General features: G+C 51.8%; 1 protein-coding gene and 1 non-coding gene across 2 annotated transcripts in view; both read right to left on the bottom strand.

Annotated features, from left to right (window-relative positions):
* Nucleotides 1-25,285, bottom strand: part of ENG (endoglin) — a 34,876-nt gene extending 9,591 nt beyond the window's left edge. Inside the window, exons 1-9 of the mRNA XM_053561233.1 lie at nucleotides 24,809-25,285; nucleotides 15,454-15,605; nucleotides 4,930-5,070; nucleotides 2,130-2,295; nucleotides 1,715-1,759; nucleotides 1,380-1,545; nucleotides 1,024-1,150; nucleotides 457-631; nucleotides 83-225 (exon numbers count right to left, since the gene is read on the bottom strand). Of these exons, the coding sequence (XP_053417208.1) occupies nucleotides 83-225; nucleotides 457-631; nucleotides 1,024-1,150; nucleotides 1,380-1,545; nucleotides 1,715-1,759; nucleotides 2,130-2,295; nucleotides 4,930-5,070; nucleotides 15,454-15,605; nucleotides 24,809-24,875 (1,182 nt within the window). The 5' untranslated portion in view covers nucleotides 24,876-25,285. The remainder of the gene's footprint in view (nucleotides 1-82; nucleotides 226-456; nucleotides 632-1,023; nucleotides 1,151-1,379; nucleotides 1,546-1,714; nucleotides 1,760-2,129; nucleotides 2,296-4,929; nucleotides 5,071-15,453; nucleotides 15,606-24,808) is intronic.
* Nucleotides 16,022-16,131, bottom strand: LOC128580081 (U6 spliceosomal RNA). Its single transcript, XR_008378434.1, has one exon. It is a non-coding gene; the product is annotated as a U6 spliceosomal RNA (small nuclear RNA).
* Nucleotides 25,286-26,185: the final 900 nt, after the last annotated feature.

Below are 26,185 nucleotides of genomic sequence, written 5' to 3'. Positions count from 1 at the left end.
CTTTAGACCCCACAGTTCTTGGGCTAGTGGAAGGACTAGCTGCTCATGTCAGCCCAAATCAGATGGGCAGGAGCTCCCTTACCGCGACAAGATCTTTCTTGAGTACCAGAGTCATGACATCGTTGGCGCACTTCGGCTGGAGCAGGGACATGAGCAGCTCTGGGCTGCAGGTATCTTTGGGAGGAGTGGTCTGGACTGGAGCAGGTGAGGTCTGCAGCCCACCGCCTGTGGGGTACCAGGCAGACAGTCACTGAGTGCTCACTGTGCACAGGCACTAACCTCTTCTGTGGTTACTACACCCACTGCCCACAAGTTGCAGATGAGAAAAGTGAGGCTCAGAGAGGCTCTGCTGTGGCTCACACCTGATGTACCTCAGCCAAGCACACACAGTGTAACAAGTGATCCAAGGGAGGGGGCAGGGGAATCGAGAGGCACGGGAAGGGGGCTGGTGCTCACCACAGCTAGGAGCCCTCAGTGAGACAACACCAGCCGGAGGTAACTCCACAAAGGACGCTACAACGCTGGCGTTGAGCATCCGGGCCTCCCCTACAAGGCCTTGGGGTGTGTCTGGGAGCACGAAGCCACGGATGTTCTTCTCTGGAAAGATCTTGAAGGAGTATTCACCAGTGGTCTAATGGCAGGGAGAGAGGCAGAGCAGGGAACCATTGACAAGGTCAAGGGCACTGTAGGTCAACCAGTGTCATGCTAGGTCTGCAGCCCCCTCTGCCTGGCCCCCTGCCCCTCATCTACTGGCTCCTGTTTGTCCTTCAGCTCAGCCCTGGATTCACCTCTCCAGGAACCTTCCCTGATCCTGTGATCTGGGTTAGTGGGCTCCTTAGTTGATCAGAAAACGTGACCCCTAGGTGAAGGTTTGGAGGAAGAACAGGTGGTGCACAGAGGAAGAGCCTGGGACAGCAAAACCGTGGATAGTCCAGGACAGGGCTGGAGCGCTGGTGTGAGAGGTAGCTTGACAGTGGAGGTTGAAGTTTGGGTTTTCTGTTTGAGGAGCTGTGCAAGACTCACCCAGATTTGCATGTTGTGGTTGGCGTCGATGAGCCAGGAAACGTAGGGTGGACCCTCCAGGATGAGGATGGCATCTGGATCACCAGATGCGCAGCTCAATTCCACCTTCACTGTCACCGTCCGGGGCCTATAGGGAGACAGGTGGCCGCATCAGTGTGGGCAGGAATGCTGACCCAGCCAGGTGGGCAATGGCTGCACACCTACCTGGGCCAGATGAGGGTCTGTGGGACTGGGGTCAGGTTGGGCCCCTCCAGGAGACCGGAGAGGGCGCTGGGCTCACACCTGGACGGGGCGGGACTTGATAGGGGCGGGGCCTGGCTGGGGGCAGGGCCAGCGTGGTCGGCGAACGCCCTTACCCGGTGGTGGAGCTGGGCAGGACCCTCAGGATGTGCGCCTCCTTGTGGCCGGTCGCGCCTTCCAAGCGGCAGCCACGGACCAAGGCCGGGGCCCGCGGCCGCCATTCAAGAGTGCGTCCCATGTCTCGGCGGGCTTCCGGCAGGCAGTAGGACAGCGACCTCTGGGCTGTGGAAACAAGCGCATTTCAGTCCTCTCCCCGAGCAACCAGGCACCTAACACAGAGCCTCACCGTCACCCGCAGCCAAAGGTAGTGGTGGTGGTGGGGGGGCAAGATGGAGCTCCCAAAGTGAGGAGGCACCAGAGGACCTAGGGTCAAATCTCCTCTGCCACTTACCCGCTGAGTGATCCTGTGCGTGTCCCCCGGCCTCCATTTTCTCATCTGTCAACACAGGGTCAATAAATACATAAGGGCTGAGCTCATGGCACACATTAGTGTGCAGCCTGCAACCCCCCAGCACCCCACTTTAATCTTCCTTACAGCATTTACCAAGACCTGCAATCCTAGAATTAATTTTTCTGTGTGCATGTTTATTGTCATCTTCCTCATCACAGTGTCAGCTCCAGGAGAACAGAGCCTGGATCTGTCTGCACAGAGATCTCAAGTGCCAAGCATTTCACATGGTTCCTTCTGATTTTTGGTGCATGTGCCCTCTTGGACACTTAGTGCCTGAGTCTGAGGAATGGGCTGCAGGAGCTCAGATTCCTGCAGAGCTGAGCCCCGGTGCAGACACACTGCTGGGGAATCTCACCTTGGCCCAGACGGAGGAGGATGCTGTGGGGGTCATCCAGCTCAGCAAGAGAGGTGATAGGGCTCTTAGCAGCTGCCCAGGCAAGGAGCTGGCTCTTGGTGGTGAAAGGTGGCAGCTGGGTGGTGTTGACTCTGGAAAATTCTTGGATGGTGACCAGGCTGGGGTTCTAGGGAGACACGTGGAGGCTCAGAGCACTGGTCCTGGCATGCATACATCCCATCTCTCCCATGCTAGAGGTCAGGAAGTTATTTGTAGAGTCACCCCATTGGCTTAACAAAAGAGGCCAGGGCTGAGAATGCCACAGCTGTTGGATCTGCAGTCATCCCAGAACCGCCCAGATGTGCCCCCTGCAGTCAGATCAGCCTCTTTTCTTTTTCACATCTGGGGGGATTGTATGAACACACAACTTTCCACCTGTCCAAATATCACCTGTCCACCCTCCATAGATGTACTCATTCAACCTACATATAATGACATCATGTGGCTGTTTCCCTTGTACTCCCAGAGTCTGTGAGGGACAATGTCAATCTTTGCACAGCGCTTGACACATAGTAGGCACTGAGAAATATTTGTCTGATTTTGTGCTGGGCTGTCCATGGGAAGTGAGGGAGTAAGGGAGGAAAGAAGAACTGGATGGATGAATGAATGAAAGACAAAGAGGATGGTCCTCGTCCTGGAAGTGCACCATTCAGAAACTAGACATGCATCAAGTCATGTGAAGCAATAGAAAACAGAGAATATAATATAATAGGAAACAAAGGAGCAAGACAGGTCCCCTGGTTGGACAAGAGTGGAGAATCTGAGTAACCTCCATGGCCAAAGCCTCAGGAGAGACCCAGGTGAGCTGGTGGGAAGAAACAGTGAAGACTTCCTAGAGGAGGTACTCTGGGGAAGCGAAGCAGAAGGATTCAGAAGCAGGCGTTGGGACCACTGACTCAGAGTTTCCTTTGAGTTCCACGTCCAAAGCCAGGGGTATTGAGCTGAATCAAGCAGCAGCAGCTTGATTTCAGGCCAATAATAGTAGGCAAGACCTCATAGAATGGGCCGCCTAAAAGGAAGCACCACAACTTCTCTGCAGAAATTTAACAAGGGGACAAAGTGATGAGCACCTTGGGCAAGGAACCCAGCCCCCAGAGTGGGAAGGCTGGGACAGTGATTTAGAGCTCTCTGTGTTTGGGGTGGGGGGATAGATCTGTCCTCTAAATCCCCCATCTGCAAAGGGAGATATAGGAGGGATTCAAGCATAGGATGATAGTCGCCCAGCATTGAGTCTGACACAGAGGTCCGTGCTGTGCCTGGCCTCTGCCTCTGTCCCTCACTGGTCTCCAGATCCACAGCCCCCCTCCACGGGTATTCTTAATCTGGGTGGAAGGCGTGGTGAGGCTGGAGCCAGCAGCTACTGAGACCTTCCTGCTGGTAGGTGTGTTTCATGTTCCTGTCATCCTGGGCTCTGCTGGACTCAGATCCCGTTGGCGGAAGCGTGAGAAGAAAGAGGGGGAGAGGCGATGGGGGGTTCTTTCCAGCCCTCCCTGAGACCTCAATTTCCCCTCTGAGTATCAAGGGATGGGCCATAGGGGGCCCAGCTTGGCCCCCTTGGTTGGATTTGTCTCCTTCCTTCCCTCCCGGGGCTTTCCATGCTGGCTTGGCCACGTCTGTCTGTCTCTGTGCTGTCCCTGCCGGCAGTCTGGATGTTCACCCCTGCTCCTCACTCCCTACTTTTCTGTCTCCTGTCTTTCCGTGGCTCTGAGCTGGCTTCTCCATTATGTGTCTGTGCCTCCCACACAGGCTGCTCTTTTTTGGTTTCTGTTTCTTTCTGTGACTTTCTCCCTGTCCTTGTTTTTGCTCCCCGCCCTGGACTTTCTCTGCTGTAAATAACAGCTGCTCACATCTGGGCACCACCTCCCAAGGCCTCCTCCAGCCCGTGACCTGCGACCCCGCTGTGGCTCCCAGCCAGCCAAGCTCCTCCTCTCTCTGGTGGATGTGTCTTGACACTTAAAATTTAAGCTTTTTTTTTTTTTGAGACAGAGTTTCACTTTGCCGCTCTTGGTAGAGTGCCGTGGCATCACACAGCTCACAGCAACCTCCAGCTTTTGGGCTTAGGCGATTATTCTCTTGCCTCAGCCTCCTGGGCAGTTGGGACTACAGGCGCCCGCCACAATGCCCGGCTATTTTTTGTTGCAGTTTGGCTGGGGCTGGGTTTGAATCAGCCACCCTTGGTATATGGGGCTGGCGCCCTACTCACTGAGCCACAGGCGCGGCCCAAAATTTGAGCTTTTTAAAAACAATTTTTCTCCAAAGTAGGCTAAGTCAATTAAAGCAACTCTTGCAAATTTAACAGTGTAAAGAACAAATAAATGTCTTTCCTAACCCCACTTCCTAGCCATAACCACTGTTAACATGTTGTTAGGTTTCCACCTAGCCCCTTTCCTCTGTATGTAAATATTCAAATATATGTCTTTGTGAACAGTGAAAGGATTATTTTATGGAATATGGTTGAGTCTAACCATCCCATTGGACACATGGGCAAACTGAGGCTATGTGAAGGACGAGAGTTGGCTAGGATTGCACATCAACCTGATTCCCACTTCTGAGTCTGGACTCTACCCTAGTTTTGCTACCCACTGGTTTGTCTTTGTCAGGACCTACTGGATTCAGCAGGCAGGGATCTGGTGAATAATGTCAGAGTGAACAGGAGATGCAGGGTTTGGTCACTAGGGTGGGAGACCCTGGACCACAGGATGGACACCAGGGACCTCCCATGGCCAGTGCCTCAGCCTAGAATTGGAGGTAACACACTCACAAAGGCCAAGTGAAGTGGGATGCCTGGGGCCTGGAGCTGCAGGAAGACACTCTTGTTCACGCTGAGGACCAGAAGCACCTCTTGGGGCTGAGTGCCATTTTGCTTGGATGTCTGGAGAGTCAGCTCCACTTGTGACACCTCCTGCGGGGGCGGGGGTGGGGAGGCAGAGAGCAGAGAGACACACAGACCAGTCAGACCAACACAGACTTGCTGGGCTCCTGGGCAAGTCATCCCTAATTAGTTGGTGCCTTGTTTACTGATAACTTCTACTGCACTCTCCCTGCCTGGCGCGTTCTCCCTAGCCTCTCAGTACCAGAGCAGTGCCTAGCCCTGAGGACATGCTCAGAAAATACCTGCTGATGAATGAATAAATTCCAGAAAATCCAAAGAGAGAAAAAAATCAGGATGAGTCTGAACTTCATCCAGCAATTAATCAAGGTTTACAATTTCTTTTTTTTTGTGTGTGTGTGGTTTTTGGCCGGAGCTGGGTTTGAGCCGCCACCTCCGGCATATGGGGCTGGCGCCCTACTCCTTGAGCCACAGGCGCCGCCCACCAAGGTTTATCATTTCTACTGAGCAGTTGCTGTGTACTGGGCCTTAAAGTGAGCCATATGTGTGGGACAGTGATCCCGCATTGTCCCCACTCCCTCCCTGGCTGTCCCTGGGTGACAACTCTGATTCCAGCCTATATGAGACATTCACAACGGCTCTCGCAGTTTGCAGTATTCCTGTTTGCCTTACTATTTTAAAGTATTACAATGCTGGGGGGCAGGGTTGGTATAATAGCATTATTTTGATAGAAGAATGTAGGGTTGAAATCATGTATGTACTGAGTTGTACCTACTGCATCAAAAAAATAATATATATATATTTTTGAGACAGAGGGGCTAGAGTGCTATGACCTCAGCCTAGCTCATAGCAACCTCAAAACTCCTGGGCTCAAGCGATCCTCCTGCCTCTGGGAGGGGGAGGGTAGCTGGGACTATAGGTGCCCACCACAACACCGGACTAATTTTCCTATTTTTTTTTTTTTTAGCAGAGATAGGGACTTTCTTTGTTCAGGCTGGTCTCAAATTCGTAAGCTCAAGGGATTCTCCTATGTTGGCCTCCCAAAGTGCTAAGATTATAGGTATGAGTCATTGTGCCTGGCCTAAAATTTTAAAATGACTAATGATATGCATTTGGAATATTTTCATAACACTACCACCACTTAACACTTACATAGGTCCTTCTATGTGCCATTTAAACTATTCTAAATGCTTTACACATCAACTCATTTAATCCTTGCAACGACTCTAAGAGGCCGGTACCATTCTTAGTCTTACCTACAGATGAGGGAACCAAGACCCAGAGAAATGAAGTCATTTGCCCTTGATTGCACAGTGAGTGAGTTTGGGGCTGGGATTTGTACCTGGGCAGGCCTCTGCTCCTAACCACTATACTGCCCTTGAACATTTTTATACACCTATTACCCAAAGAAAAAGAACACAGCAATCTGTGAGGCAAAGAGTGTATTAAAAGAATGACCTCTGCTCTGCTCAAAGCTTTTCTCAACCAGTGGTATGTGAACAGGTGAGTACTGAGACTACAACTGGTTTAACTAAAGACCAAACTGAGACTAAAACTGGTTTACCACTGGGGTGGTAAACGCCCCACCACCAACTGACAAGGCCAAAACCAAATGGAGACATGTCACTGAAACACAGATTCCAGCTGCTTTCAAACAAAATCTGGCAGTCTCAAAGACGACCTAAAACATGTCCTCAAAGCTATGAACAAGGAGGCTAATATTTCACAGTGAAGACACCAGTGGAAAGTTTGGAGATTTAGCTTCTAATCATCTCCTTGCCATTTCCTCAACTGATGTCACAAAGCCAGAGACAGCACTGCAGTCGCTGGAAAAAATCTGCCCAGAAATCTTTCCACTACTCAATAATGACACCATAATCACTCTTTGTTTGTAAGTTTGCTCTTTCAAACAAAAAAGAGCAAGTACTATTATTTGACTTTCAATATTTTACAGATAATTCTTTTTCATTTTAGTGTGCTACCTAGGTTGGCTATTTTAAAATTATTTCCATGCCTATTTATAGTAGACAAATTTATGTTTGGGTAAGTTCACCAGTTTGATTAACCTTTTTTTATTTGAGACAGAGTCTCACTATGTCGCCCTCAGTAGAGTGCCGTGGTGTCACAGCTCACAGCAACCCACAAAGCCCAGCTATTTTTTTTTGCAGTTGTTTAGCTGGCCCGGGCCGGATTTGACCTGCCACCCTCGGTGCATATGGCTGGTGCCATAACCACTGGGCTATGGGCGCCAAGCCTTGATAGAAAAAGACTTTTTAATGGGCTTATAAGTTTTGGTTTTACAAATATCTTGTTTTGTGAGTCTTTTTTGTTTTGTTTTGTTTTATTTCCTGAGTCTATAAAAATATTATGTGCCAGGTGTGGTGGCTCATGCCTATAATCCTATCACTCTGTGAGGCCGAGGTGTGTGGATTGCTTGAGCTCAGGAGTTCGAGACCACCCTGAGGAAGAGCAAAACCCCATTTCTGCTAATAATTGAAAAAAAACCCTAGCTGGGTATGTGGCTGGTGCTGTAGTCCCAGCTACTCAGGAGACTAAGGCAAGAGGATTGCTTGAGCCCAAGAGTTTGAGGTTGCTGTGAGCTACCATGACACCATGGTACCTGGCACTCTACCCAGGGCATGGAGTGAGATTCTGTCTCGAAAAAAAAAAATTATGTTTTTAAAAATAAAAATATTGGCTTGGCACCCATAGCACAGTGGTTACAGCGCCAGTCACATACACCGAGGCTGGCAGGTTTGAACCTGGCCAGGGCCAGCTAAACAACAATGACAACTGAAACCAAAAATAGCGGGCTTTGTGTAGTCCCAGCTATTTGGGAGGCTGAGGCAAGAGAATCATTTAATTCCAAGAGTTTGAGGTTGCTGTGAGCTGTGATACCACCGCACTCTACTGAGGGCAACAAGTGAGACTCTATCTCAAAAATAAATAAATAAATAAATAAAAATATTATGCATTCTAAACTTTAAAAATTAAATGGTAGTCTGTGATTTGCATAAACTGGCTAGAAAAACATTAAATGCTGGTTATAATGCTATGTTCTGATAAAATGCCATGTTTTGACAAAATAATGTAATACATATCTAAAAGTCAGAACTGACATTTTGTTCTGGGATTCTGATCATTACTGGAAATTCACTGGAGCAAAGCAAGACCCATCTCACTGGTGACAAGAAATGCATCGTTGGCGACCGACCTGCCCTACCCTGATTGCGCGTGTGCTGTTAGCTCAAACAATCGAGTATGATGACACAGCTCGGTATGTACTAAAATCACTTCGCTTTACACTTTAAATGGGTGAATTTTATCTCAAAAAATCTGTTAATAAAAACAATTGACTATCAGTTGAATTACTGATCTTGAATTATTGCAAAGCAGTTTCTCACGGTCCCACCTAATGGCTGCCCGGCCCTGTGTGGGCCTGTTGCCTTGCTACCTGACCCAAGCTGTGGGACAGGCATTCATTCTCCCTTTTGCAGATGCAGAAGTAGAGGCTCCGTCTCCCACATGCCAAGGGAACTGCAGTGAGTGGCAGTGTCAGCAGGCCAGTGCACGTCGCCTCATGCCAGAGTGGAACTCTCAGTCCCTGGACCTCTGGGCAGCTCACTTGAACCATATCCTCCCTCTCAACTGCACCTTTCTTCTAGACTGCCATGGTCTGTCAATGTTCAACCCCATCTCTTTGTCCCCAGCTGCAAGGCCCACACACAGTGAACAGATGGGCCCCTGGTTTGTCAGACTCTGACCAGGAGACGCCACAGGTTGCAGTGACATCTGCCCTTTCTCTCTTGGTGGATACGGCAGGCCCAGCGCTGCAGGAGCTGGAGAGTGGAGCCCTGAGCTGGGAGGCGAGAGCCTGCAACCATCCAGGCCTGCTGCTGCTTTGCCCTATGCCTATTCTTCAGTTTCCTCATCTGTGAAATGGGGGTAGGACAGTATCAGGAACCCATCCTAGGTGGGGCTATGGATAAAGGAAGTAAGAAAAGGGAAGTGGAGGTCAGGGCCCGGTCGTGCAGGGGCATTAGGAGACTGGAAGTTCAGAACCCTTGTTATGACACTCAGCTCTTCTCTTGGAGCTACCAAACCCACCACTCAGTTGTCACTAAGCCTTTCTTTGTAGAGTAGGAGGTGGCCAGGGGTAGGTGATGTTCAAAGAGGTGCAGTCACCAGCCAGGTCACATAGCAAGCAAGTGAGCAGTTTGAAAACTCAGGGAGGTTGACAGGCTGGGCACTTGGGATCTCTGCTGGGCAGAGCTGCTGGGCCGAGATGAAAGCCAGCCAGTCCCAGAAAAACCCGGTCAGTGTTTCCACAGCAAACATTTCCATCCCCATGGCCCTGAGTCACCACAGTGGCCACTCACATGCATAGTGACTTCCCTCATCCCTCTTGCCCAGGGCTCAGAGGCAAAGAAAGGCGCCTGCCTTGCTCCCACTTCCAGTTCCCAGTCTTCTCAATAGGATCTTGGGAATTCTAGCAGACTGGCCGCCTCTTGCCCCCAACCCTGCCAGTCTGGGCCTGCCCTGGCTCCCTCCCTAAGCAGGTGGGCGGGAGACCGAGTTTCTATTTTTGTGCCAGTATCCCACACATGCCATTGTTGGCCCAGCAGTTGGTGGCAGGAAGGGGGGATTTCGATGAGGAGGCCCTGAGTGCTAGTAGCCACTTATAGAAAGTCGCTTCCAGCAATTCTTCTAAGAGTGGAGCCGCAGGGCTGCCTGCAACCCCCACCCTCCCAGGGCCTGGCTAGAGGCGGCTAGATTGGAGCCAGTCATCCCCCATCCATCCCAGAAGACTCAGATGATACATACAGGGTGGTGGGGGAAGGGGATCAATGCCAGATGGACCTGAATTCAAATGTGGGCTCAGTGAGTAGCCTGCAATCTTGGACAGGCACTGCTCCTCTCCGGGCCTCAGTTTCCTGATCTGGAAAATGGACAGAACAATATGCCTACTCCAGAGACATGTGAGGATTCAGCGTGATTCTGCCTGCAAAGTGGGTTGTCCACTGCCCAGCTGAATATGTGGGAAGCTTGGCTGTCATCCCCTCTGACTCTGCCCTACACACTCACGCAGAGGTGCACCGCGGTTTAGGAGATCTAGGGCTGGTGTTAGACGTGGGCCACGGTTACTGAGAACTGCCACACGCCTCAGTCATGCCTCACTATGCGACCCCCTTCTGCTCAATCTCCCCATCTGTGCAGGGAGAAGTTTGAATCAGTGATGTTCTAGAATTGTGTGACCCTGGATTCCAACCTGCCTCCCAGGGGTTCCAGCATTTGGCATCTAGGAGTCCTGATCTCCAGCTAGGGGGCCACAGAGCAGACTTCCAGAATCCCCTTGGGGAGATAAGCTTCCTCTCCAGCTGAGGGGGCCCTTGGTCCCTGTGGTGCTGCTGGTGGTCGGTCCAAGCCTTTCCCACCTCCCCAACTCACTTGCCCACCTGAAAGGCCAAGGCTGGGCCCAGCCTGGGGCTTCTGTGCTCCCAAAGGAAGACAGAAAAGGCACAACTCTACCCTCAGGAGCTTGACCGAGAACAAAATGAACACCTCCAAACAACTGGACATAAACAGCCAGCAACAGCACCAATGCCTTGGGGATGGATAATTGGCCAATGCTTACATGAATGTATATTTTCTCTTTCCCTTCTTCCTCTGTCCCTCTCTTCCTTCCATTACCCACCCATCCACCCATCCATCCTCCCATTCATCTACCCACCTAGCTATCCACTTGCCCACCCATCCCTTCACCCATCTACCCATCCACCTATCTACCCACCTAACTATCCATCCACCCAGATAACTATCCATTTACCCATCTATCCATCTACCCACTCATCACTCATTCACCTATCCACCCACCCACCAATTATTCACTTGCCTTTCTACCCACCCATCCACACATTCATGCACCCATCATTCATCCACCTATCTACCGATCCATCCTCTCACCCACTCACCCAACCACCCATCTATCCTTTCATCCCTCCACCTTCCCCAGCCATCAGCTATTTATTCTCGGGCTGATTCTGGGCTGAACACGGAAGACATAGCAACAACAAGGCAAATGCAATCCCTGCTCAGTCTCTCTGACCCCCAATGCTTGCCCTTTCACCAAACTTGCTTCTATTCTTTTCAAGGCCTGGGACAAGAATACAAATAGTAACCCCTGTCCCCAGCTCACCTTCTACCTTTCACCCTAATTCTGACAGCACAGGAAGGTGCTTGTATGTCTATGTGTGTGCAGCAAAACAGCTGAGATGTACCAGCTCCACTGTGCCTACCCCTAATCAGCTCGACCACACTTGAGGTCTAGGGGAGCTCACAGCAGCCAAGCAGGGTCCCTTCTAGAGGATGGAACAGGAAAAAGAGCCCTATATAGCCCTGGGAGGAGGTTTAGCTCCATTGGGCAAGGAATTCTGGGGTCCTGTGTACCCAGAGCATGGTCCAGAAAGGAGGGATGCAGGTTCCACACAGGCATGTCCCTTCAGCCCTGAAGATTCCCTACCCAGGGGAAAAGACGCAACTGGAAAGGTCAGGGAGAGACCACTTCCTCTGGGGCCCTGGTCTGAGGGCTGCATTGCCTTCCACAGGCCCTCATGGCCTCCCAAGACAGTCTGGGGGAGCCAGGGGTCCCTCTCAGCGACTATTCTCTGCCTGAATGGCCTTGCTGGCCCCTCTGGTCAGGAGTGAGTCAGAGCTGGGGCCTGGCAGTTCTGTCTGCTTAGGGGTGGGTGGAGTCTTCAGCTCCCCTGAGTTTGCCAGGCAGCTGGTGAATCAGCTGCTGACCGAGCTGTGCCCCCGCCTGGCTGCCCGGGGGTTTGCCAGGAGGACAGCAGATCAGTGCAGGCGGCCTGACGGGAATTGCTGAGACACAGGCCTGGTTTCCTGTCTCCGCGGGTCAGGATGTGACCCCAGGCCCCTTCCCGGAATCCAGGCTCCGGCCTGCCCTTCAGGGACCTAGTGAGATAGAGCCCAGTGGCCCTCACTGACTGCAGACCTCAGTAGCACACACACTGACTGTCCCTTCCCTGAGGCTCTTGGCTGCCTCCACCCCTCTGCCACCCACCCACAGGAAACCTGAGGATTCTGAGGCTGCACAGATGGACGGGAAAGCTGTTTCTCTCTGCCAGCGACTGGAGAAGCCGACCACAGGTCGGGAGGTATCAGACTAGCTGCTACAGCTGCCACCCCCACAGCCACCGCCTGCCCACATATCTTCCCCTAGGCCTGTGCTCATGCAATGCCTTCTGCCTAGAATGCCCTGAACCCCTCTTTGGCTAGACCCTGGGGGCCTCTTCCCTAATGCTCCTTCCTTCCACGTTTGGCACTCATCCTCCTGTCACCTGCAGCCCTCTGTCTGCCCCCCTGCTGATTCCCTCACTGACCTCAAGGGCTGCTATGCCCACCTCTGTCTCCTTGGCCTGTGTATGGCTCAGGGACAGGACCTGGCTTTGACTTCTATCTGCATCATCAATGCATCCTTTACACAGGCTGGGTGCAGAGGGAGCACCTGGTGAGGGCTGTGGACCCCATTCTTAGGGGCTGCCCGGGGAGGAATGCCACTCTCAAGGAAATCACAGGTACCCAATGATGCCAGTAGCAGGGTCTGGAGGGACCACAGGCCCAACCCTTAGGGCAGGGAGGCCAGAAGCACCAGAGGGAGGCCCAGTTCTATGAGGCTAGATCTCCACTGTCCCTCTGAGAACAGATTCTCAGTCTCTGCCTCATTTATCTTGTAGCAATAACCTCTGAGGTTCAAATTAGTCAATTGCTGTGAAGATTTTCTGTAAACTGTAACATCCCTGGAAAAATGATGGTGTTTACAGGTGAAAATTGGAGCCCAGAGAGGAAAAGTAATAATGGTGAGCCCCACAGCTACCATGCATGGAGCAGTCACTCTGGGTAAGCCCTGCTGCATTCTCACACCAACCCTGGGAGGCAGGTACACCATCATCTCCGTGTTCTCTGGAAAAGCTAAGGCTCAGAGAAGTGGCAATGCAGCTAGAAGTGTTAGAGCCAAAGTGCAGATGGAGGACTGTCTACCTCCAGACCCTGTGTTCCTAATGCCTACGTCAAGGTCATATAGCAGTGACACATTCATTCATGTAGGCATCCAACAGTAGCAAAATTCTGCTACTCTGTGATTCTCAGGTTAGCTCCTGAGCCCAAGAAAGCTATCAGAGAGCAGGGAAAAGGACTACTCTCTGCACAGCTAGTGTTGCATGAGGTGCAGAGCCAGTGCCAGAGCTAAGACTGGACGCTGGGTCTCCTGGCCCTCAGGTCTCTCCACCGCCTCCTCAAACAAGCATCCCTTGAAGCCCTGAAGCTTGCAGCTTGGCTCTTTGAATTAAAAGTTGGATGCCCAAGGCCAGGGGCGGTGTCTCATGCCTGTAATCCCAGCACTCTGGGAGGCCGAGGCAGGCAGATCCCCTAAGCTCACGAGCTCGAGACCAGCTCTGAACTAGAGCTAGATCCCTGTCTCTAAAAATAGCCGAGCGTTGTGGCAGGTGCCTGTAGTCCCAGCTACTCAGGAGGCTGAGACAAGAGAATCACTTAAGCCCAAGAGTTTGAGGTTGCTGTGAGCTATGACACCATCGTACTCTACAGGAGGCGACAAAGTGAGACTCTGTGTCAAAAAAAAAAAAAAAAAGTTGGATGCCCCAAGGACTGAGTTCGCTGGGAGAGGCAGAGTGTGCCATGAAGATTCTATTGTCGTGAACTCAAGGATCCTTAGAATATAACATGAGTTACAGTGGCACCCCACCGTGCCCCTAAAAACCCAAGGACTGTCCTTCAAACTCCTTAATAGGGCAACAGGCCTTTTCCATCTCCCTGTCTTGCTTGCTCTAGGTGAACTGCAAGCTCCGGCCCCACGCTGGCCCCAACCGCACCTGCTGCACTGCCTCTGCCTCTGCACATGCTCTGTCCTCTGCTCTCCACGCTGCCTCCTCCACTCTGGCCCTGAGGCAGCTGGTCTGCCTCTGTGCATGCTCCTTGGGAATGCTCTAGTCACTTGGATCCTGACTGGCTGACTACACCCCTGTCTCTTCTATAGCTGGACACTTGGCTGGGAGCCTTCCTCTGACCCTGGTACACTGTTGGGTGATTAGGGTTGGGGATCCCAGTCACTCAAAGGAGTTACAGCGACCTGAACACCAGAGCAAACAAAATGAACTTACAGAGGGCAATCTTATTTGGGATATCATTAACAAATTTGAAAAAAATTACAATGCCTATGAAAACCACATAAAGTATGTCTGGTACTATCTATGGTTTGAAAATTATCAAAGCCAGGGCGGCGCCTGTGGCTCAGTGAGTAGGGCGCCGGCCCCATATGCCGAGGGTGGCGGGTTCAAACCCAGCCCCGGAGGCTGAGGCAAGAGAATCATGTAAGCCCAAGAGTTAGAGGTTGCTGTGAGCTGTGTGATGCCACGGCACTCTACCTGAGGGCGGTATGTGAGACTCTGTCTCTACAAAAAAAAAAAAAAAAAAAAAAAAAGAAAATTATCAAAGCCCACAGTCCTTGTGGCAGGCAGGGCTGTGCGGAGCAGGCTCCCCGATATTGGTGGTCTGGGCACTTTCTTATCACGGCACAAACTCAGAGCAATTTAACAGTTTTGGGAGCACATTGGCCATTAGTTTTGGGAGCAGATTGGCCTGAGCCAACACTGCTAAATTGCTACCAGAATCTAAGGCCTCATCATCCAGGTGTGGCCTCCAACTCAGAGAGGACTCCTGAATATTGAGATCCACCTGAAGAGCCTAGTGACAGCCTGGTAGGACCTCCCTAGGCCAGCCTCAGTTTCCTCTTCCAGGAAGGGGAGATCATAAGAGATCCCAGCTGATGAGTCTCTGGAGGCTTAAAGCATGTAAGATGCTTAATTTCTGGCATATTGTAGGCCCTAGCATGGTCAGCACTCAACAAATGTGTTATTAAGAGGGACAAGCTGATGGCAGGTCTTGGGAGGGATCTTCTGGGGACACTGGTTCCAAGGCTGGCATTGCTAGATTTGGATCTCCGAGGGGTCACAAGTACTCAATGGGGGATATTCCAGGGAGGAAGATTTGGGTTCTACTGAAGGAAATACTCAAAGATTGAGCTGTGCTCTGAGAAACTACAAGACCCCATCACCAGAGGTGAGTAATCGGCAGGTCACCTGGCCAAACACCTCCCACCCCAGCTCCTCTCCACACAGTTGCCCACCAGCCCTTTCCACCCAGGGCTATGGTGGCATCCATGAGACTACCCTGATCCAGGACCCTGCCCCCAGAAATGTCACCCCTACAGGCCCTGTGAGATGCCCATGACATTCTTTTGGCAGGGGGCCTGGTAAGGACCCAGCCACTGCCCCAGGGACAGCCATGAAGACAGCACCTTGCATCTCATTGGCCCTGGAGCTTCCTCTAGGTCCCCACCTGACCCTGCCAGGGATCACTCACCCTTGGGAACTCCAGGAAGAGAACGTGGACTTCAAGTTTAGCGTTCGGGACCTTAGCCACGCAGCCTTCAGAGACCTGGCTGGTAGTATATGTCACCTCACCCCTCTCAGGGTCCACAGGCTGTAGGTCACAATGAATGGTTTCTGCAAGACCTATTGGAGAAACACAGCCGGAGAGAATAAGGCCAGGTGAGAATAAGGTGATGACAAGTACAGTTTCCAAATGGCTATTAGGTAACTTGGCACAAACTAAAGCCTTCCTTGCATCTTCACGGCTACCCTACTGGATGGATACCATTGTATCCATTCTGCGGATGAGGAAACTGAGGCTCAGAGGGGAAAAACCTCTTGCCCAAGGTCACAGTGCTACTGGGTATTGAGTTGATGAATAAAAGGACATCCAGTTACGTTTGAATTTCAGATAAACGATGAGTAATTTTTTTAAGTATTATATCCCAGATATTGCACAAGATGTACCTATACCACACAAATTTTCATTATTTATCTGAAATTCAAATTTAACCGGACATCCTATATAGTGTGAACAACCACATCCAACTGTCTTTTTTTTTTTCATGGAACGGTTCACGAATTTGTGTGTCATCCTTGCACAGGGGCCACGCGCCAATCTTCTCTGTATCGTTCCAATTTTTAGTATGTGTGCTGCCGAAGCGAGCACCATTCAACTAACTTTAAAAATTTTTTTGTGTGTGTGTGGGGGTGGGTAGTCTTGCTATGTTGCTTAGGTCTCAAACTCTTGACCTCAAGTAATCCTCCCACTTCCACCTCCCAAAATATGAAGTGCTAGGATTACTGGTGTGAGCCATCGCACCCAACCTGTCCTGTACTTTCATTTGGTACATCTAGTGACCCCAACTGCATGGCAAGGCCCCCAGGTGAAACCAGACCACCAGGTAAGAGCTGAAATCAGGAGACAAAGCTTCCCTCCCATGCCTGGAGGTGGCTGGGAAGAAGGAGCCAAAAAGGGTTGAGAGTTTCTTGGCCCCAAGGGACAGGGTGAGTCCAGAGGGCCGCCCAGGTTAGAGGGAGGCTGCCAGAGTAGGCCACAGAGCCTGCCCCTAGGTCTGAGGAAACGCAGGTCCGGAGGGAATGGAATGGAATTTCACCCTGACCTAGCAGAGGAGGAAGAGGAAATGAGGCCCCTACACCTCGGCCTAAGGAATGTGCTAGGGAAGGGGGGTTCTGGAGGAGGGAAGGAGGACAGAGAAGGGGAGACTGTTTGGAAGTTTGTGTCTCCATCTTGTCGCGCTCACTTCCTGTTTTCTTGGAGATCAAAGATGGGCGCGGAGGGACTGGCCTCATGTCCAGCCAACACCAGCTCAGAGGAGGGGGGCAGGGAGGCTTCTTCTGTGTCCTAGACTGTCTGTAGCCTCACCCGGCCTCCTTCCTCACCTTTCCACAGCTTGCTGACCTCCAGCCCCCTAGAGGTCAGAGAAGGGTGCAAGATGGCTGTCCCCTGCTATGGCACATCACTCTCAGCTCTGTCCTGGGAAGAGAAGCCCTGCACGAGGACATCTGGACACCATGGAGGCCCAGGCCTCACAAGTCCTGGTTCTGGCCCTATTCAGGGACTCCAAAGTACCTTGGCAATATTTTGGTTCAAAGCAAGATCCCTGGAGCCAGAATGACTTAGGTTTGAATTTCAGGTCCAACACTCACTAGCTACTGGTGAATGTTTTCACCTCCTGCAGCTTCAATTTCTGGTCTGTGAAATTTCAGTAAGAATAGAACCAACACAATCCGGAGAGGTTGTTGGGAAGACTCCATGGGACAGGGCACGTGGCAGTTGTTTTTATTATAATTATTCTATTGACTTCAGGCAGCGCCCATAGGTCAGTGGGTAGGGCGCCAGCCACATACACTGAGGCTGGTGGGTTCAAACCTGGCCTGGGTCAGTTAAAATAACAATGACGACTGCAACAAAAAATAGCCGGGCGTTATGGCAGGTGCCTGTAGTCCCAGCTACTTGGGAGGCTGAGGCAAGAGAATCGCTTCAGCCCAAGAGTTGGAGGTTGCTGTGAGCTGTGATGCCACAGCACTCTACTGAGGGTGACATAGTGAAACTCTGACTCAAAAAAAAAAAAATCTATTGACTTGAGTCGAAGAATTCTTCTGTAGAAGAATCGAGTGTCTGAGGGGTGGGGTAAAGTGGCAGGATAGGGCAGCCTGCAGGTGAGGGTCCTCTGCGGATCACTGGGGTCTCCCTTACCCCAGCACAACCAAAGGCCAGTGTCAGTTCTTGCCATCTCATTACTCTCTGCCCCACCAGTCACCCATCTCCCTGTACCATCTCCCTTCCCTACCAGGGACCACCAGCTCCTGCTGTACACATGGGGAGACTGAGGCACGGAGAGGCAGGACACAGCAAAGGCCCACAGCACACAGCTGACCCAGCTGGGCCTGGGACCCACCTCTCTCTACCTGACCAGGGTCTGGCCTGCAGTCTAGTGCAGCGCCTCCCTCCTTCCCTTTGGACTTTCCCTGCCCCGTCCCCAGACTTCCAGGAACCCCAGTTCCTCCCCATTGCTGGGGCCGCCTGGGGCCACCTCCTCCATGCCGTCAGCCAGCGGGAGAGGCCCTGGGCCTGGCCATTATGTAATGATCAGATAACAGGCCAGGCTGGGAGATCAGATAAGAGGTCCATTTATTTTGGGGCCTTTTCGAATCCTGGCTGCCCCCACCCCTGCAGACGAGAATGGGGAGACAGGAGGGAGTATGACGCCTGGGCCTGTCTCCGGAGTCCAAGGCGGGCCCAGACTAGGCTGAAAACAATCCCCTGGCACCAAGGGAAAAGCCAGCCTCCCAGGACCAGTTAGAGGGGCCCAGGCGGCTGGAGCCCCTGAGTGAGAGGCCCAGGAGCCACCTCCTCAGCACTGACCCCTCTCTGCCTCCCCCTCCTTCTGGACTTTCTAAACAGCCAGCCCTAGCACTTTGGAGGCTACAGAGGATAATGGTTAAGAAAAGTAGCTCTGGAGCCAAGTGGCCAGGATCAAATCCCAGCTCTGTCTCTTAAAAAGCTTGTCACTTGAACAGAAGCCTAACCTCTCTAAGCCTCGGTCTCCCTACTTGCTGACCAGTGATAAGGGCAATAGGTGCTGCCCCGTGCTTCCTGGGAGCCGAGGTCCTGTTTCCAGGCTTTGCGCATTTATTCACATGACCTTCCAGCAGCCCAAGAGGCAGGTGCTGTGCCAACACCCATCCGTTACAAGTGAGGCAGCTGAGGAGTAGGGAGGTTAGAGAATGTGTCCAAGGTCACCCAGCTACTCAGTGGCAGGGTCTGGACTATAGCCCAGGTGGTCTGGCTCTAGCACTTGGCAGACCTTTGTGCTGATTTGATAAGGTAACCCCTGTCAAGTGTGTGGCACCCACTCCGTGGGTGCTCTGGACAGAACAGCTGTGAATATTATTTCATAATACCTAGGATGCCAAGGCAGGTACTTTTTGACAAAGGTTGTTGCTACTGAAAAGTCTGCCCCCTCTTCTCCAGCCTGCCACCCAGCCCCCTTCACTGCTTCCAGGGTCTCCTTACAGCCTTACAGACTGCCCAGACCAGCCACCACCTCCACCCCTCAATTGCCCGCAGCCAGGCTGCAGCTCTCCTTTGTCTTTGGTAAGGCTCACCAGTGACTGCCAGGCCAAGGTCACACCCCTCAACCTAAAGTGGAGTTAAAAAGTACAGGGATCTGCCAGACACCAAAGGCTCGGATGCTGTTTCTGCCACCTCTCAGCTTCTACATGCCTGTGTTATTATCTGTGAAATGAGGATAATGATGATCATAACACCTTCTTCACCAAGTTGGTGAGTTGTCAGTAAGGTGACACCTGCACAATGCCAATTGCTCAGGAACTGGCAACTGCTACGAAGTTAATGGGGAGAGGCCGACTTTCCCTGAAGGCATATCTTGCTCCCTGCCTCTGCCATGCCCTTTCCTATACTGACAGTCAGTCTTTGCTTTTCTTTTTTGAGACAGGGTCTCACTTTGTTGCCCTTGGTAGAGTGCCCTAGTGTCAGCTCACAGCAACCACAGACTCTTGGACTCAAGCAATTCTCTTACCTCAGTCTCTGGAATAGCTGGGACTACAAGCACCCACCACAATGCCCAGTTATTTTTAGAGATGGGGTCTCGCTCTTGCTCAGGCTGGTCTCGAACTCCTGGGCTCAGGCAATCTGCCCACCTCAGTTTCCCAGAATTCTAGGATTGCCATCGTGAGCCTCCACTCCCAGCCACTTGACAATCATTCTTTATTTGACTGCTTTGCCAATTTCTATTCACCCTTCAAAAGTCTGGTCTGAAAATCTCATCCAATCTCTCCTTTCTTAGGTGTATTAGTACCTGGACACCCTTCTAGAACCACACATGCCCAGGTATCTATTTTGAGTGGTCTATGTTTCTGCACTCCCAGCAGACAGTGAGCTTTTACAGGACAAGAACTTGTTAAATTGGCGTGTCAGGCCTGCCTCTAACCTGCTAAATGACCTGCATCAAATCCCTTCACCATTCTGGGACTCAGTTTCCCCATGGGTAGTGGGTAGGGTGGCGAGAGAGATGAATAAGACACGCTCGCTCCCAGTTCTACTGGGGTCTGATGTTCTGAGGTTTCATCTGGGGGTGAAGTCGGGAAGAGAGAGAGGTGGGCATTGATGGGGCTTTTGAGGGCAGAGGCAGGGTCCCAGAGGTGTGCTCCAGATGGGAGGGCCATCACAGGGACAGGGGAGGAGCTGACCATATGGGGTGAGACGATCAGGCAGCGGAGGTCTGCCTGGGCTTGCCTGTGGCAGCTTGGTGTAGTGGTTAATCCAGGGTTTAAGCCTCATCAGCTCACTCCTGGTCAGTGCTACATTGGGCAAATTCCCTCACCTGCCTGTGCCCCACTCTCTTCATCTGTGAAATGGGGTAACAGGAGCGTCTCCCTCACATGGATTTTGCGAGGGGTAAGACCAACAGTACACATTGTGTGCCCTAGAGCAGGGCCTAGCATCTGGTCAGTGCTAAGTGTCAGCTGTTTCATTCATCTACTCACCCCCCTGAAGCCATCCCAGCCCTGGATAAGGGTCTGCTTTAGCCTCCAAGGCTGATGCTCCAAAGCCTGAGCTGGAACTAGGAAGTAGGGGATACAGAACAGGGCAGCCAGCTCTCCAAGTCTGCAGCGCTGGCCCACCAAGGAGCCAGGGAAAATAAGCTGAATTTGAGAACAGACTGCCTGGGCTTAAAATCAGGACCCATCACTTGTCCCAAGCCTCAATCTCCTCATCTATAAACTGGGCAGAGAGGCAAAGAGCTGGCATGTGTCCGACACACTGAGGACCTGGAGGGGCAGCTGCATCCCTCTTGCCCAGATCCCCCCTCAGACCCTGGACCAAGTAGACAGATCTGTCTTCAGAGGGCCCAGCATGGATCCATCTGTGACCATGAGTAAGTTCCTCTGTCTCTCTGGGCCTTAGTGCCATGTCCGTCTGAGGTGAGGGAGAATCCTAATGGTCCTGTCCCCAGTGTCCCTAGGGACCCACCCTCTTCTGCCTCCAACCTCTGTTCCTCTTGGAAAACAGGGATGCATCCTCTCAGAGATGGATGTCTGTGGTCTTTCTCCTCTGTCACTAGCTCCCTCCCTGGTGAGTCCCAGACCCCCACATGGGTGGCCAGCTACAAGGGGAGCTCCATGTCCCATCTCTGCTCCATCCTCCAGTAAAAGATCATCCAGACTTAGGAAACACTCTTCGACCCCAGCCATCTACATGTGCCATGATCCCCAGCAACTCAGCTTCTGGGCCTCCATCCAAATGAAATAATCCAAAATACAGGAAAAGGTGCATGCACTAAAAATGTGCATGGAGGTATTTATAACTAGAACAAAAGGGGAAACCACCTAAATGTTCAACAATAAGGGATTCGCCAAACAAGCAACGGCACATGTTTAAGGGATAGAATATTCCAGAACTGCAATAGTATGGTTAGGGGGTTCACATAACAACATGGAAGCCTCTTGTGACACAAGAAGAGTACACAAGACTCCCAAATGTTGATCCACCTGGACTGAAATTACCTTCAAAAACTAAACAAAAAACAGTAAGCAATCCACCAACATGCTAAAGTGTCTACATTAATAAAGGATAATATAACAAAATCCCTTTTATTACATTATCGTATTATAACTAATAATAATGATATTATTCTTATAAGAGGTAGTTTTCCCCTTTATTTATTTATTTATTTATTTATTTATTTTTTGTAGAGACAGAGTCTCACCTTATCGCTCTCGGTAGAGTGCCGTGGCGTCACACAGCTCACAGCAACCTCCAAATCCGTGGGCTTAGGCGATTCTCTTGACTCAGCCTCCCGAGCAGCTGGGACCACAGGCGCCCGCCACAACGCCCAGCTATTTTTTTGTTGCAGTTTGGCCGGGGCTGGGTTTGAACCCGCCACCCTCGGCATATGGGGCCGGCGCCCTACCCGCTGAGCCACAGGCGCCGCCCTAGTTTTCCCCTTTAATCTATTTTCTTTGATGGGAAGGCTGAGGCAAATATATTCCTTTTTAGGAATCTTACATGCTCGTTTTTTAAAAAAAGTCCGACATGACAGAAAATGTGTCCTAGAAAGTGAATGTCTCCTAGAAGAAACCCCAGGCTGGAGAACAATAATATTGGGTGTGCATCCTTCCAGAATTTTCTCTATGTATATTGTGCGTCATTACTGCGTAGAAAAAGAATTATTGTTGTTGGAGCACCTATCATGTGTCCCAGAAACCTGTCAACAACAGTATTCACGTAGATCTGCCTTTTGCTTGGTAACTGCTACCCAGCATTCTACTACATAATAATTTATTTAACAGGCCCCTGTGATGGCCTTTTAGGTGGTTTCCAGGTACTGGGTTTTTGTTATAGGTACCCATGGGCCATATATCTTTATAGTGTTGGGCAAGTAACTCTACAGGACCAACTTCTAAAAGTTGAGTCGTGAGGGCAAAAAGTTGTACACAAGGTACAATTTTAGGTGATTCTGCCAAGAAGACCAGACCTGTTTTTGGACTTATTTTTGGAGCTGTCTCACCAGCTCCAGCCTGAATGAGAATGTCTGGGTCACTCCTACCCTCGGTCCCTGGCATGGGTTCCAGGCAATATTTAGGGCTCCCGTGTGCCCCACTGTGGGCCTTGGTTACCCAGTCTGCAAATGAATTGGTCTGGGTGGTCTGTAAAGTCCTTGAGCCTGTGACCACTGGTATGCCGGCACCAGCTCCTACCTGCTTACGGAAGATTGATGAATTCCCAGATTGATAGATTCAAACAGGTTGTTAAACATGGCTACCATTGGCTGGGTGCCCATAGCTCAGCAGCTAGGGCGCCAGCCACATACACAGAGGCTGGCAGGTTCAAGTCCAGCCTGGGCCTGCCAAAAAACAATGACAACTACAACCAAAAAATAGCCAGGCACTATTGGTGAGTGCCTGTAGTTACAGCTACTTGGGAGGTTGAGGCAAGAGAATCGCTTAAGCCTAAGAGTTTGAGGTTGCTGTGAGCTGTGATGCCACAGCACTCTACCAAGGGTAACAAAGTAAGACAAAAAAAAAAAATGACTACTATTAAAAATTAAATTATACAAACTGACAATTAAGTAAGTATATTTATATTAAAGGTAATAATTATCAAAACTCATTACTTCTCAGTTGCTTTACACTATCACCTACACTATTAGGATAATCTCCATTGCAGGTATCCTGTGGTGGGAATACTGGCTAGCACCACACATGGAATCCCAGCTCTGACTGAATCTGGTGAGTTGGTAGCTTGAAACCAGCCACGTGAGGATATTTACAATGGAAATTGACAGACACTATGAAATTAGCTCCCCTACCCTGCCCTGCTCTGTTATTTATCCACACAACTGCCTTGCACTCTTTTTTTTTTTTTGCAGTTTTTGGCCGGTGCCGGGTTTGAACCCACCACCTTCAGTATATGCAGCCAGCGCCCTACTCCTTGAGCCACAGGCCTACAGCTGCCTTTCGAGCCTTTAAAACCATACACTAAATGTTGGCATGGATCTTTCTCTAATGACCAAGAGGAGGAGAATGTTATAGCAGCTAGGAATGGATGGAGGGAAGGGCCCTGGGCAGCCCTGGCACTATCTTGTAGCTCAGGGAGGACTTCTGTCCTAGCTGTGTGTACCTTGGCAGGTCACAGCCTCCATTTCCTCCTCTGTGAAATGGGGATGATGGCGGCAGCCATCTTGCAGGGTTATCAAATGGGCTGCATCAAATGTTCTGGGGAGCTGCAGGCCTGGGCTCAAATCCCTAAGTCACTCATTGTCTCTGAGACTCAGTTTCCCATCTATCAATGAGACAGTGGTAAAAGGTTTAGAGGCCGAGAATTAGGGACTTGGACAGGCTCTGAGGTAGGAAGTGGCTGTCCCTCCTGCTGTTTCCTTCCTCCTTCCTTCCCCCTTCTCCAGATCCTTCAGGAAGTCCCTAGACGTAGGTAGGTGAAAGGGTGTCCATAGGACTGGCCAGTGGCTTGAGGTGCCTGAGGGGCAGGGCCCAGCAGAGACCCACCATGAGTAGGAAGTAGGGCTAGGGGTCCCTGACTCTTCACTGCCCCTCCTCTGGTCAATTTTAGAAGGCAGCAAAGGCCATGACCCCCCTGGAAAGACCCCAAGGCTGAGGAGCCTATAGCCCCATCCTGCACCCTCCGTGTAGAGAGGGATGGAGGCAAGGTCAGAGTGCTGCAGTCTGGGCCTGGTCAAAGGGTTCTGAGTGCGTTCAATGGCCCAGGGAAGAGGAGGTGGAGGGAATCAAAGCTAATAATAAAACAGTATCAACAACACAGGAGTAACCAGCCTGCCAGTGCTGCTTTACCATTGCCTTTGGCAGCAGCCGCGAGGCGGAAGTTCTATCATCATCCCCACTGTGCTCAGAGCCCCAAGGGCAGTCTCCATGATCGCCCCGTGAGGAAGTATTTCTGTGAGATTTGAACCCGGAGCCTGCACTCTGAGCCCGGAGCTGTGGGCCCTCCTTCCCACACATTCCTCAGATGGGAAACCAAGGCCCAGAGGCGGCAGGGAACTCTCTTGGGAGTGTTCAGCATTCTGGGACTTGGGCTTCTTGAGGAGAAACAAATGTTGCTGGGAGGGAAGACGCCAGAGGCCAGGGTTAAGGTAAATAAGTTGTCCCTGTTTGCTGAGACTTTTAGTGCTGAAAGTCCCAGCAAACTGGGAGGGTTGGTCACCTCCATAGCCCCCAGGATGGCTCTACTGGGTGTGAGGACACAGGAAGGAGGCTGGGGACACTGGGGCCTGGTCTGTGTACTAGGGGCCAACTCTTCCCATCCCAGGGCCCTGGCCACCTACCTGTGGGGCTGACGCTACAGCTGGCCAGCAGCAGGGTGACAGCCAGGGGGAGCATGCCACGGGCCATGATGTCCACCTGGGAGCCTGAACACTAGGCCTTATCCGGTGTCCAGGGGCAGGGCGGCGGGCGGGTGCCGGGGCCGGCGTGGGCTCGAGCAGGGACCTGAGGGGAGCAGGCGGCCGGAGCGATGGCGTCCCTGCTCCAGCCTTCTGGGGTGGCGGCTGAGGGGTCAGGAGAAGTGGATACAAGGATGCAGGGCCGAGCTGGAGTCACTGGCCGACAGATGGGCAGGGTGGGGTGCTGGGCTCCTATGGACAGCAGTGGCACAGTGGTCCTAGCCTGTGCGCGCAGACGGAGGCCGGAGTCTGACCGGCAGCAGCAGGGAGCTCCCGGCTCATCCAGCCCGGCCCAGGGAGGCAGGAAATGCGCTTCCTTAGAGAAGGGGCCGGGCCAGGCCGCCTGCCAGGCGGGTAGAGGAAGTGCCACAGGCTTTGTCGCTGGGTGGGGGGCCCTGGGATGGGGGGAGGCAGGGGGGTGGGAGGGCCTGGGCTCCAGGCTTGTCTCCCCATGCACCCCACCCTCCCATCCCACCCTGTCCAAGACTGGTGGGTGGGGGTGCATCTGGCAGCCCCACAGATGAAAACAATCACCCTAATAGTCCCCCCAAGGGGACCTTTCCCAGGCCAGGCCCTGGCTAAAGCAACCCATGTGGAACTCACAACTCCATGGTCTCAGTGAGCATGTTTTACAGATGAGGAAAGAGAGACATGATGAGGTGAGATAATTGGTCCAAGGAGATGGCAGTGTCGGGATTCCTACAGGTCTCATGGGCCACCACAGCTGGCCCACTAAGCGCCACCAACAGGCTGCTGTGCCCTTGCTTCATGGGCAGGAAAACTGAAGGCCAAGAGGGGCTGGGTCTCTGGGCCCAGAAAGCGCAGAGGACCTGCACAGGGCTACATACTCTGTGTCTGCCCTCTTTGTGGGTGGAAAATCCTTCAGGGACAAAAGACAGCTCCACATGAAAGGGAGACAGACTTTAATAGCATTTTTGAAGTCAGATGGTCCCTAGCTTCAAACCCTTATCTGCTTGCTTTGAGCCGTGCGACCTCAGGCAAGTTCCCTCAACCCTCAGTCCCTCTATCTGTAAAGTGGGGCACGATGGGGCCTTCCTGGCCAGGCTGTGAGATTTCCAGAGGTTGGGGACCGTGATGCTGAGCCCTGGGCCTGACACACAGTACTCACTCCCCTGTTGGTGCTCCCTTAGTCTGGGTGACAATCCCCAAATGTCCCACATTCATTCTGAAAATAGTAAGCACCTATTCCAGGTAGCACCTCGAGCCAGGCCCCAGGGGTCTCAAAGAAGGAAGCCTGAG

The sequence above is a fragment of the Nycticebus coucang genome, chromosome 2, assembly GCF_027406575.1.
Source record: "Nycticebus coucang isolate mNycCou1 chromosome 2, mNycCou1.pri, whole genome shotgun sequence".
Classification (NCBI taxonomy): Eukaryota; Metazoa; Chordata; class Mammalia; order Primates; family Lorisidae; genus Nycticebus; species Nycticebus coucang.
Note: the sequence above shows the minus strand (reverse complement) of the source record. Positions and strands in the feature narration are given on the sequence as shown.